The 13,829-nt window shown below is 44.8% G+C and overlaps 1 protein-coding gene across 1 annotated transcript in view; it reads left to right on the forward strand.

Moving 5' to 3' along the window:
* LOC135808598 (uncharacterized) overlaps positions 1 to 13,829 on the forward strand; it is a 181,370-nt gene that overhangs the window by 89,468 nt on the left and 78,073 nt on the right. The window contains exons 77-79 of the mRNA XM_065321850.1: positions 1,351 to 1,446; positions 11,397 to 11,696; positions 12,354 to 12,503. Of these exons, the coding sequence (XP_065177922.1) occupies positions 1,351 to 1,446; positions 11,397 to 11,696; positions 12,354 to 12,503 (546 nt within the window). The remainder of the gene's footprint in view (positions 1 to 1,350; positions 1,447 to 11,396; positions 11,697 to 12,353; positions 12,504 to 13,829) is intronic.

The raw sequence follows: 13,829 nt of genomic DNA on the forward strand, positions 1-13,829 counted from the left end.
GTGGACATTCAATCATGAAGGCAGAGGACATAGGAGCCTGATTGGAGTTTCTCGTGGCATAGGACGGCCACACAGAGACACTTTGGGATTTTCTGAATATAAAATACCGTACGCACGATGCTGAGATCAATTTGTGCGATATCAAATTGTTTGTGATCTACCACATCGAGCAGAACGGGATCCAAACACAAGCTTACCGACGGTTAGGCTGCCGACCTGACTGGACAAATGATCCCTGGCTTCACCAGACGCCAGAAGTCGGACACCATGTCCTTTGCCGCGACGTCCATCTCCAAAAAGAACTCCATCTTCGTCGTGAAAAGGCTTGAATACTCAATATTCAACCGAGATTCGCGGACACGCGCTTTCTCGGATCGATTAATTTCCTGTTGGAACAGTTGCAGGGCAGCTTCCCGCCACTGTTTCAACAGGCGATGGCTCCAAAGCATGCCTGGAACAAGCCATATCGAGGTTGCAAGCCACCCCTCTCAGCAAAAAATTCGAATAAATTCGAAATTTCAATGGTGGAAGATATACTAGGAAGAGAATTTCAAAAAGTATGTTTCGCGGAGCGATCGCTCAACCGACGTCATTCAAACTTTGCAGGATGGTTCAGACGTACATGCTAGGCATGGAACCACAGGCGATGATGCCATAGCTGACACACAGAGTAACACACACAGCAGATTTGTGTGCACAAATACTATATTAGTGGACGTCGTCATCTTCTTCCCGCTGATCTCGAATGTACTATGACGTGCTATTTCGCCTGACGAGGAGAGAGGAAAGGTTTACTGAATTTCAAGAAAATTCCAGCCTATCTCCTTCTCTTCTCGAACGTGACATGTACATGTATGTGTGGATAAGCTCAGTGTCACGGGGAAGGGACTTCTTCAGATAGTGGAGCAATCTGCATCGTCTCTATGGGGAGAAAATAGGCACAGGAAGAATGCTGAGATCGTGATGGTGTCCACTTCATAACCGCCTATTGCTATGAACTGGAGACCCTTGATGAAAATCCAAAGGGTTTCGTGTAAGATTCTTTGTTTCAGAAGAAAAAAAAACTATCTGTTACTCCCTTTCAAGTCAATTTCTGTATCACGATCATACCTATTATATATAATGTGGCCTCTAATTTCCCAATACGATCATACCTGGCAGGCAAATACTTTATTTCTTCAGGGGAGAAGGAGAGAAGGTTTTCTGAGGGCAGACTGTGCTGGGAGGAGTATGTGGAGCAATACTTTAAAAAGTCGATGGGTGAGATAGTAGGTGCTCTATCACCCCGTCGTGGATCAAGGTATGACAATATCTTTGTCATCTATTTGTTCTATGATTGTGTGAATGCAGGGATCACTTCTGATTCATTGACCACAGCATCTGGCGACATGATGGTCACTGATTTGGGCGGCAGTGGCACCACGGACTCCCAATGCAAAAGAGTGGGTAAGCAGTACCCTGTACTTGAAAGTACCTTGCTTTTAATTGGATATTTGATACCGGACCAAAGGAGGTTTTGTCATATTCATCAGTTTAACCGTTTTCTAATGTTCTTCTCTGTTTGATTTTTGGCCTTCCTGATAATGCTCTCGCCCGTAAGTAGAAAGTCGTTTACTTGGCCAATGCACCGTCTGGTGGATCATGCAACATAGAAACACAGGAACCAGAGTCAATTAACGTCGTTACACACTTGCCTTGAACATTGATATCTAGGGTAGGGACTACAGACGATACAGCCTCGATACGTACTTCATCTGATGGCTCCTCGTGAACGACTGGGAGTTGTCCCACACCACCAGTCGAACTTAGTTTCCCGAGCGCCAAGGGTTGTGTGGGCAATCTACAGCAAAATGGCCAGGTTGTCCACAACCAAAACAAATTGGTGGTTCCACATGACCACCACGACCATAGGAATACCCACGACCACTGTTACTACTATGAGGCTGATCAAATTCGAAACTTGCTCCTGTAGGAACCTGTGTTTGTGGGGCAACAATTTTCAAACAGCTGAGTCTCTTTTCGAGGTCTGTCAACCTGCGATCAAGTTTCTCGAGCGCTTGAGCTAGTTGATCACGCACCCCGGTGTCATTAGACTGGTGCAACTCTGATGCACTGGCATGTCCGTCAGACGGTATCTTGAACGGACGAGGTCGAGGGGACCTGGTCTTCTTTTTGCATTTGGACTTGCCCATCTCGATATCTCACTATCAATGGCCCAAGCTAGCTGCAAGTATTTAGTTACAAATATTTGTAGTTCAAAAAACCTTTTGAAAAAATGTTACAACAAAAAAATGACCTACACAAAACATTCTGGTTACGTCACACGGACATACACGTGCACAGGACATGACGTCAACAGTGTACTTGCTAAGTATGCACGCACACTCACGTGCGCAAAATATTTTTGTGAAAATGTAGCCCGTTCTACACCAAACAAAACTGTTACTCATGCACAGCGAACGATCAGTCAAGAAGTAAAGAATGGACAACGAGACGAAGGATAGAATGATCAATACTAGTAAATTAGAACTTAGTATGTGATCTGGTCTCCCGAGTAGCTGGAGCTGGTCTCAGACTCTCTGGAACGTGTCGAATCTGCAACTTGTCTCTCCTGCGGAGGCGTCTTCCCAGCCGAGGACAAAACCGACGACTATTTTTCCGCTGCCAGCATTGTAGCCCATATACTAATAGGTAAGTTATCATCTGTGTTCATTGTCTCACAAGGAGAAGAAGAAGACCAGGGCAGTGCAAGTATGCGCACAGCTATCTATGCATTCCTACGGTGTACTATTTATGTGTATACAAATTACGTGTTATCAAGTAGCCATGCTACATATCTACTTCACCAATCCACTGTGAATGTCTACTTCAACTCTGTTTTTCCTTTTTTATTGTATTGCTTCAGACGCACCTGTGTGGCCAGATAACGCAATACGCTTTGTTGATGAGTCACTGGGCATGTACCAAGTGCCATCATATCCGAACTTTGTGCAAGGAGTGAGCTTCTTCAGCGTGGAGCTCTTTGTGGACAATGCCTGGAGACCAGTGGGACAGATTGCTGTGGGTAACAGTACAAAGGAGGTTGTGATACCACGACTTGATGCGGGAACACAAGCGGCACTGAGAATTCGCTATCATGGTGATGCAGACAACTGCATTGTGTCCGAATGGAGTGAAGCATTGAGTTTCACAGTTCCATCGCAAGGTAAATATGCACAGTGGTTGCCGCTAATTAGTCTTTCTTCCATTGGCTCAACGCTTGTGCAAGCATCAATTTACCATTACTGTGAAGGTGTGGACAAAGAGTTTAGAAGTAGTTCGTGACAGGAAATTTAGAAATGCGTCACTATTACCGTAAAGTAACGGTGATCCGCCCCCACGCCATGTCGCTTCCCAGCTGGGTTCTCGGCAGGGGGCGGGAATTAGATCAAGGCTGTCAAGTGCAGTACGATGTACACAACATGGAAGCTCAGACTCGATTTGTGGGTTGTGAACATTTTCATCCTGCACTCGCACATATTGTGTACAGCAGTGCATGCCTTGGTTCAACATCGTATTTCATTGTATACCCCGAAGTTATGTACTAACTGCCTCCCAGGACCTGACTAGTTGCTGCCTGCGTTGATCCAATGTCTTCCAGTTGATGACTCAGCAACAACAAGACCAATTCCAGTTAGTCCAGGTGGAGAAGTGAGCACACAACAACCTGGATCGACACCAGCAGGTGAGTTTCAGTTTTTTTCTGCCGCCTGGTACTCAATGGCCCCCTCGAAATACAGCAACTTCACTGGCCTTAGTTGCTGGCAGCGATGTGTAGTTCTCGATTACCATCGTTCTTTTGATACAGGTGTTTTGCCCCACTTTTGTCTTGTGCTTTCACTAGCAATGGTATATATTGCATGCTTTCATGTGATTGATTTCCATTTTGTGGATTGTAGTTGATGATGGAAGAACAACGAGACCAATTGCAGGTAGTTCATCAGGTCAAGAAATTATCACAGAAGAAGGTGTATCGACAACAATACCTCCAACACCAGCAGGTGAGTGTGGGGAATAAAATAATTCCATGAGGAGTGTGAAATATAAAGGAGAGTTAGAAATGAAATAGAGACGGCATGCATGATAACTATGATCTGGAGGACATGTATGTCATGGTTGATGATCACACCTGGAATGGTGATGCATAGAAGCAATAAGGTAGATCGGGTGTGTGTGTGTGTTTTGAGAACGAGTGGTTTGACAACCACTTCCTCATTGTTTGTGCTTCTTTTTGATGTGATATAGGATCCTTCGTCACAGTATCTCCTTCAAGAGTGGAGTTGGACTCTAGCACCAACAATTTTGTGCTCAGATGCAGTCACAATGATCCCAATGCGTTATTCGTGATTTATCGCTGGTCTCTTTCGGATGGCAGAGATCTTCCTTTGGGTAGATTTGAGATCGGTGGCTTGAATGGAGAAGTACTGACAATCCAGGAACCAATTGCATCAGATGCAGGCAACTATGTATGCAGTGTAGCTAGTTTTGGATCTACTGGAATTAGACCGGGATCTGCAGAAGTGGTATTCAGTGTGGTTACAACCACAACACAAGGTGAGTGTGATTTCTTGTTCTGTGTTCACAAGAAATTATTTATAAACATAGGGTGCTGTGTATTTCAATGTTTGACAAGACCTTTTCTAACATTGACGACATCATTACCCACACAAATTATTCTGGATCTAGTTAAAATTTGCTACATCCTCAACCCGTCACCACGATGCGCTCTTAGCCAAACCCATTCACGAAGCATATCACGCCAGCACGGCAAGGACAATTCCGTTGACAGAATTCACTCTTCCAAACTCATCAGTGGAGGATGATAATGCGGTGAGTCTCGCCTCGCCAACACACAAGGGACCATGCAACAACATTTTAATATGCACCGCATACCTTCCAGTGGCATCATTAGTCTAGATTTTTTACAAACGGGGGGAAAATTAGCCCTTCTTCCATTGGCTCAACGCTTGTGCAAGCATCCATTTAGCATTACTATGGATGTGCAAGCGAAGAGTTTAGAATTGATTCGTGACAAGAAATTTGGGAATGCTTCACTATAATAATGGGGGTTTTCAGGTCGTGCACAACTCGTCAGCTTTGTCCATTGTTGTTGCAATGCATCATACACTTGTTTGGTTTATTCTCACTTTCACCTTTTTGTGATTCCCTGCATGGGTCTACTGCTGTGGATGTTGCCATGTGCACTGTATGGGGTTTTTTTTAAATCTCTCCTGGATATAGGTCATTGTACTTGCTCAGTTTCTCCTATTTGACTGTATTTCACCTGATGAGAATTCAGTGAAGGACCTGGTGGATAAGCTTTCAAACTATTAATTTGAGGATCCTGAAGCTTTCTTCTCTTCTTGTGTGTAGTGACACTTCTGTTTACTTCCCGGTGTTCTACATTGCCTGCAGCTGTAGCAACTGACATGCCAACAACGAGCAAAGTCACTGGTACTGATGCCACGGATGAAACAACTGCCCCAGGCATCGGGTCGGGAACAACGCCTGATACATCAACGGCAGCAACGCCAACTACTCCTCAAGTTCTTGTCACAACTAAAGGTATGCATGCTTTCATGAAGCACCGGTGATAAATGGCGATACAATCTTTGTGTGTCAAGTCCCTACAGTCTCGTTTCTTGTATCTTAACGACTTTCTTTCATAATGTGGCATAAGACTTAGAGGGAAGATAGTGATCTCTGTTCTTGAGCCTTGCTCTCAAAACCTGATAATCAGGTTCTTTTGTATGGGATACTCATCAAACTGTAGTAGATCAAGATGTCCATCATATCCTGTTCTCATGGTTTATTTTGCCTTTTGCATTCCCTCCAGGGTATAGTGTGAGTGTTTCCCCTGAGAGAGTACTGATGAACAGCTCTACGTACAGCTTCCAGTTAACATGTAGTCATGACTATCCAGATGTTGCTGGCCTGGCACCAATCATACAGTGGGTAAGAGCATATGGAGTACCACTGCCCATGACTCGGGTGGTGATCAGCGGTGCATCTGGAGAGATCCTGACCGTGGAGAATGCTTTGCCTTCTGATGCTGGACAATATGTGTGTACGGTGCAAACGATGGACAACAACTTCAACACTGGATCAGCAATGGTTGTATATGGTGAGTAATGAGCGATGAGTGATGACTGATAGTCATTTTAAGAGTATATTCAATATCCATGATTGCAGTGTTGTTTTGAAGAGTGGGTGGACAAGCCATTGGGGGCTAGCCACTCCCATTGCGTTGTTTTGATTGCGACGTAGTCATGTTTCACATAGGATTGCACTCACTCTGGACAAATGCACTGTTTTTCACGCATCCACTGAACACACAGGTCAAATCCTGTTGAAGTTTTTGTGGGTTTTGATTTGTAGTGCATAGAGTAGATCAGAGTGTCCCTGCAGCCGGCCTAATCTCTTTTGTGGCCACAAGTGATTGAGGATCTGTGGTGCACCTAGAACAGCAAGACTACATTAAATTAAAGAAACAAAATGGAAGTAGAAAGTAGCTATTATGGCCTGTCTGTTGAAACAAATGATTGATAAAGCACTGTGGCTTACAGTCTAGACATGGTAGCGATGTAGCTTGTAGCCTCCAGGCTAAACATCTGAAATATACAGCAGTAACCCGGTCAAGGCCACGGCAATTTTCACTACCCAGTTATGTACTAACTGCCTCCCAGGACCTGACTAGTTGCTGCCTGCGTTGATCCAATGTCTTGCAGTTGATGACTCAGCAACAACAAGACCAATTCCAGTTAGTCCAGGTGGAGAAGTGAGCACACAACAACCAGGATCAACACCAGCAGGTGAGTTTCAGTTTTGCTGTCGCTACCTGGTGTTCAATGTCCTCATCAGAATACAGCAACTTCACTGGCCTCCGTTGCTAGCAGCGATGTGTAGTTCGCGATTGCCAATGTTCCTTTGATACAGGTGTTTGCCCCAATTTTGTTTTGTATTTTCACTAGCAATGGTATATTGATATTGCATGCCTTCATGTGATTGATTTCAATTTTTTGGGTTGTAGTTGATGATGGAAGAACAACGAGACCAATTGCAGGTAGTTCAGGTCCAGAGATTACCACAGAAGAAGGTGTATCGACAACAATGCCACCCACACCAGCAGGTGAGTGTTGGGAATAACAATATTCCATGAGTAGTGTGAAATATAAAGGAAAGTTAAAATGAAAATTAATGGAGACTGTATGCATGATAACTATGATCTGGAGGACATGTCTGTCATGGTTGATGATCACAACTGGAATGGTGATGTATAGAAAGTTCTAGGGGTGAAAGTTGGCACTGAGATCCCGAGTTCGAGTACTCTGATTTTCTCCGATCGAATATTCGAGTATTCGAGTATTCTTGATATCCTAAAAATCACACACCAACCGCCTCAAAAACCACATGATACAACCCTGGTTTGAAACGATTGGCAGTTCTTTTCTCGGGTGTATTGGTTGGTGGGTCATTTGGGCTCTCTCTACTCGTGAACAAATGTTCACCACACAGTCTGCACATGAATATCTGCTGACTGCTGCTCTGAAACTGCAGACTTCTGTGGTAAATGTATGTACCATGTATAAGCAAGTACTCTGATTTATTCCGAGTACGATTATATTCGAAAAATCCAAACGAGTATTCGAATATTCGGTATAATTGTTTCACCCCTAATAGAAACAATGAGGTAGATCGGGTATGTATGTTGTTGAGATTGTGTATGCTTCTTTTTGATGTGATGTAGGATTCTTCGCCACAGTATCTCCATCAAGAGTGGAGTTTGACTCTAGCACCAACAATTTTGTGCTCAGATGCAGTCACAATGATCCCAATGCGTTATTTGTGACTTATCGCTGGTCTCTTTCGGATGGCAGAGATCTTCCTTTGGGTAGATTTGAGATCGGTGGCTTGAATGGAGAAGTATTGACTATCCAGGAACCAATTTCATCAGATGCAGGCAACTATGTATGCAGTGTGGATAGTGGTGGATCCACTGAAATTGGACCGGGATCTGCAGAAGTGGTATTCAGTGTGGTTACAACCACAACACAAGGTGAGTGTGATGTCTTGTTCCGTGTGAGTGTGATTTCTTGTTCCGTGTGAGTGTGATTTCTTGTTCCGTGTTCACGAGCAGCTACAGATAAACATAGAGTGCTGTATCGTTCAATGTTTGAGATGACGCGCACGTGTGTGCTTGCGTGTGCGGGCTTGCGGGCGTGCATGTGTGTTGCAGTAGATCCAGCACGCACTACAGCACCTCAACCATCAACAGCACAGCCAATCAATGCCACTACAACAACAACAACAACAACAACAACAACTGAAGAACCAGTAGTTGCAGGTTAGTCAAAGACCATGGTTACGCGTATTGTGATCCACTTGCCGGTTTGTGCCTGACATTGGCTTTGCTGCTTAGGTACTGTGGGAGTTTCACAGCTGTGTGCTGTGTGTTTTGTGTGTGTGTGTGTTTGTGTGTATGTTGTGTTTTTTGTGTGTGTGTGTGTGTGTGTGTTTTGTGTGTGTGTGTGTGTGTGTGTGTGTGTGTGTGTGTGTTTGTGTATGTGTGTGTATGTGTGTGTGTGTGTGTGTGTTCTATTTCTGTTTGTGATATACTTGCAGTCTACATTGCTAGCGTATCTCCATCCTCGGCGATGGCCAATGCCAGTACAGAGAGCATTGTGTTGACGTGCAGTCACGATGCGCCGAACATCACCTACCCGTTCTACACATGGAGGCGGCAGGACGGGACACCGCTTGACGAGCGACGTCACCAAGTAATGGGTCACGACGGCGAGGTCCTGCGCATCCAGACTCCTGAACCATCGGACAGTGGAGCATACGTGTGCGAAGTCGAAGCACCAGATGTGATGTTTTACAGTGGAACTGCCCAGGTTCAGTTCAGTAAGTATCGTCTACCCTGGCAGTCACTTCAGTATGAAGGATCCCAGATATAACATACTGTGGGATGCACAGTAGTCAACTTACTGTAAAAGCCATCTGTATAACGAAGTGCTAACTCTAACAAATTAACGAGGAGAAATCTGTCATTAAAATATAAATCGTTATATCGCTGGCTACAAGCGAGGGTCCCTGGTTCGAGTCCTGGTGGTGACAGTCAATTTTTTCTTCAGACTTTTCCCGTTTGTCTCATTCCCTCAAAACCCGTTATATAGAAATCGATACATTATACTGTCCTACTGAGTGTTGAGAATGAGTGAGAATCGTTACCTTTGGTACACGTAAACTAGTCAATTTTGGGAAATCGTTATATATGCGCCTCGTTAGAATAATGGCTTTTACAGTACACTGTTCAACTTACACTGTTCAAAACAGTGCTCGATACTCGGGGCTGGGGTCCATGGAGCCCTCTAAAACAGAAGTCCAGATCTTCGGTTGAAGTCAGTGTGGTGGCAGTCTGCCATACAGTTCTTGTGACCTAGTGATGTACATGTGTGCTGTGTGTCTACTGTATGCAGTCGGTCCAGCACGCACTACTATGCCACCAACAGCAACAACACAGCCCGCAATTGTCACGACCACAGCTGATATGCCAGATACAACCAGTATGGTGGTTACGACACAGGAGCCAACAACACCTACAGGTCAGTTGGATACCGCATTTGAAGCGAATTATGGTAGCTCAAAAGAGTAGACCCAGGTGCTCGAAGTCCAGACACTTTTACAGTGTGTGTTTGCCGAGCTGAAACTCACAATAGCAATGATCAGTTGCCAGAATCCTGCTCGTGGATGGAAGGTATCTTGTCCAAGTTTGTTCTGAGGCCAGGCTCGATTGAACCAGGCCATCTTTCGATCCGATCCGTTTCGCTGGAGTTTGCTGATTTTTATATCAAATTTTGGTGTCGCAAAGGGTGCTCTAAGTCCGTACTGATCAGAGGTGACTAGAAATACACACATATTTCTGCTAATTGCTAACTTGCAATCCCTCCGTTACGACGAAAGCACCGAAGTTCCACTGTTCGATGCTGTATGCCTTCCCAGTTACTAGCCACTTGTTCTGCATAACTCTCCTCCAAGTTCCAATCAGCCATCTCCATTTTATACGTGTGTCTGCTAAATTGCTAATCACTTGCAAACTTTGACAGCCACTTCCTCATTGCTTGTGCTTTTTTTGATGTGATGTAGGATTCTTCGCCACAGTATCTCCATCTAGAGTGGAGTTTGACTCTAGCACCAACAATTTTGTGCTCAGATGCAGTCACAATGATCCAAATGCATTATTCGTGACTTATCGCTGGTCTCTTTCGGATGGCAGAGATCTTCCTTTGGGTAGATTTGAGATCGGTGGCTTGAATGGAGAAGTACTGACAATCCAGGAACCAATTGCATCAGATGCAGGCAACTATGTATGCAGTGTGGATAGTGGTGGATCCACTGAAATTAGACCGGGATCTGCAGAAGTGGTGTTCAGTGTGGTTACAACAACAACACAAGGTGAGTGTGATTTCCTATTTCGTGTTCACGAGCAGCTACAGATGAACATAAGGTTTTGTGTTGTTCAGGTTTGAGAGGACTTCTTTTTGTAGTAGTAGTAGTAGTAGTAGTAGTAGTGAGTCAGCATAGTGGTCTACAAAGATGAGGGCCTGTATACATGCAATGCATTCCGTACGTAAAAAACAGGAGTTGTGATTAGTCTAATCAGGCATAGTTCAATTTCACTTTTCATTCCTGTAAAATGTGAAAAAGAGTGCATCGCTTAGCTACGTTGCTTTGGCTAGAACCTCGAAGAAAAGACGAGCGTCATATGCTTTTTTATGTGTGCTAGAGCGAAACCTCCCTAATCTTTGTATAATGATCACAGCGCACAGGCAAATACAAACAGACAGGACACTGTCTTCGGAGGAGAAGGAGAGAAAAGTCTCTGACGACAGACAGTGTTAGGAGTACTCGGAGCAATACTCTAAAAAGTCGATGGGTGAGATAGTCGGTACTCTATCACCCCGTCGTGGATCAAAGTATGACAATATCTTTGTCATCTATTTGTTCTATGATTGTGTGAATGCAGGGATCACTTCTGATTCATTGACCACGGCATCTGGTGACATGATGGTCACTGATTTGGGCGGCAGTGGCACCAGCGACTCCCCATGCAGAACAGTGGGTAAGAATTACATTGTACTTGAAGTACCTTGCAGTCAATTGGACATTTGATACCGGACCAATGGAGGTTTTGACATCTTCATCAGATCAACTATTTTCTAATGTTCTTCTCTGTTTGACTTTTGGCCTTCCCGATAATGCTTGTGCCCGTTAAGAGAAAGTCACCATCTAAAGCGACCCATACACTGTGAATGTCTACTTCAACTCTGATTTTGCTTTCTGTTGTACTGCTTCAGACGCACCTGTGTGGCCAGATAATGCAATACGCTTTGTTGATGAGTCACTTGGCATGTACCAAGTACCATCATATCCGAACTTTGTGCAAGGAGTGAGCTTCTTCAGCGTGGAGCTCTTTGTGGACAATGCCTGGGGACCAGTGGGACAAATTGCTGTGGGTAATAGTACAAAGGAGGTTGTCATACCACGACTTGGTGCGGGAACACAAGCGGCACTGAGAATTCGCTATCACGGTGATGCAGACAACTGCATTGTGTCTGAATGGAGTGAAGCATTGAGTTTCACAGTTCCATCGCAAGGTAAATATGCACAGTGGTTGCCACTAATTAGTCTTTCTTCCATTGGCTCAACGCTTGTGCAAGCATCAATTTACCATTACTATGAAGGTGCGGGTAAAGAGTTTAGAATTGATTCGTGACAAGATAATGCTTCACTATTACCATAAAGTAATGGTGATCCACCCCGACGCCATGTCGCTTCCCAGCTGGGTTCTCGGCAGGGGGCGGGGATTAGATCAAGGCTGTCAAGTGCAGTACGATGTGCAACAACATGGAAGTTCAGACTCGATGTGCTGGGTTGTGCACATTTTCATCCTGCACTCGCACATACTGTGTACAGCAGTGCATGCCTCGGTTCAACATCGTATTTCGTTGTATACCCCGAAGTCGCTTCACAGGCAGAAAATCGACGGGGGTTGGGGCAATTAAAGATGGGGTGGATCAACGGTACTTTACGGTATAAAGGGGTTATGTTACGTCGTCAACAACTCGTTTGCGTTGTCCATTGTTGTTGCAATGCATCGTCCGCTTATTTCTCTTATTTGACTGTGTTCCACCTGATGAGAAGTCAGTGAAAAAGCTCTAAAACTGTTTATTTTTGAGGATCGTGAAGCTTTCTTCTCTTCTTGTGTGTAGTGACACTTCTGTTTACTTCCCGGTGTTCTACATTGCCTGCAGCTGTAACAACTGACATGCCAACAACGAGCAATATCACTGGTACTGATGCCACGGATGAAACAACTGCCCCAATCATAGGGTCCGGAACAGCACCCGATACATCAACGGCAGCAACGCCAACTACTCCTCAAGCCCTTGTCACAACTAAAGGTATGCATGCATTCATAAAGCACCGGTTTGTGCGTTATGTCCATATGTCCATGTCTGGCATGAGTAAAACATGGATGTGGCAAATGGGATTTAGACCTTTGGCCTATGGGTGGTGGATCTGATCTATCCTCCCCCACCGTTTAGGAGCCGCATCTGACGCCTGATCATGGGGTGGTGGCATCCCACGGAAGCGGAAAGGTGGTTCTTGACCAGGGCGTCAGGCGAAATTACTGGTCAGTCGGCGACACGCATTTTTCACAAAAATTTGCGTTTCACCTGCTGGGAGAGTATGCGTGTACTCGAGTCTCATCCGGAGCACGTTTTTTCTTCTTTTTTTCAGCTTCAGTATAGCTGTATTTTTCATTGCAAAGCCGTCCCTGATTGTTGTGTTCATTGTTCAAACGAAGTGGACATTCAATCATGAAGGCAGAGGACATAGGAGCCTGATTGGAGTTTCTCGTGGCATAGGACGGCCACACAGAGAAACTTTGGGATTTTCTGAATATAAAATACCGTACGCACGATGCTGAGATCAATTTGTGCGATATCAAATTGTTTGTGATCTACCACATCGAGCAGAACGGGATCCAAACACAAGCTTACCGACGGTTAGGCTGCCGACCTGACTGGACAAATGATCCCTGGCTTCACCAGACGCCAGAAGTCGGACACCATGTCCTTTGCCGCGACGTCCATCTCCAAAAAGAACTCCATCTTCGTCGTGAAAAGGCTTGAAATACTCAATATTCAACCGAGATTCGCGGTCTCACCCTTTCTCAGATCGAATCATTTTTTGTTGTAGCAGTTGCATGGCAGATCCCCGCCACTACTTCAACAGAAGATGGCTCCAAAGCATGCCTGGAACAAGCCATATCGAGGTTGCAAGCCACCCCTCTCAGCAAGAAATTCGAAATTTCAATGGTGGAAGATATACTATTGTTGAGTTCGAAACAGGACGACTGACAACGGGAACAAGTTAGTGGGAACGACATTTATTATAGACGACGAGACAAGAGACCAAGACGAACGATACGACTACATTGAAGAGTGAGAAAAGAGAGAGAGAGAGATCAAGTCTGAATGGCAAGATAAAAGGCCTGGGTAGCTATGGCAAATATGGGCGCGCAAGTAGCTACCCAGGCCAACAGAACAAAAGGAGACAAAAGGTGAGTACGTAAGTGCATGCAGGCCAGCTAGAAAAGGTACGGGAGGAGGTACCTAACATACAACCCCTCCATGAAAAAAAATCCCGCGTCCTCGCGGAGAGAAAAAAAAAAGAGAGAAAAAGATTTAAAAAAATGAACTGGAGGAGAAAACACACACACA

This window comes from Sycon ciliatum, chromosome 1 (assembly GCF_964019385.1).
Source record: "Sycon ciliatum chromosome 1, ocSycCili1.1, whole genome shotgun sequence".
Lineage (NCBI taxonomy): Eukaryota > Metazoa > Porifera > Calcarea > Leucosolenida > Sycettidae > Sycon > Sycon ciliatum.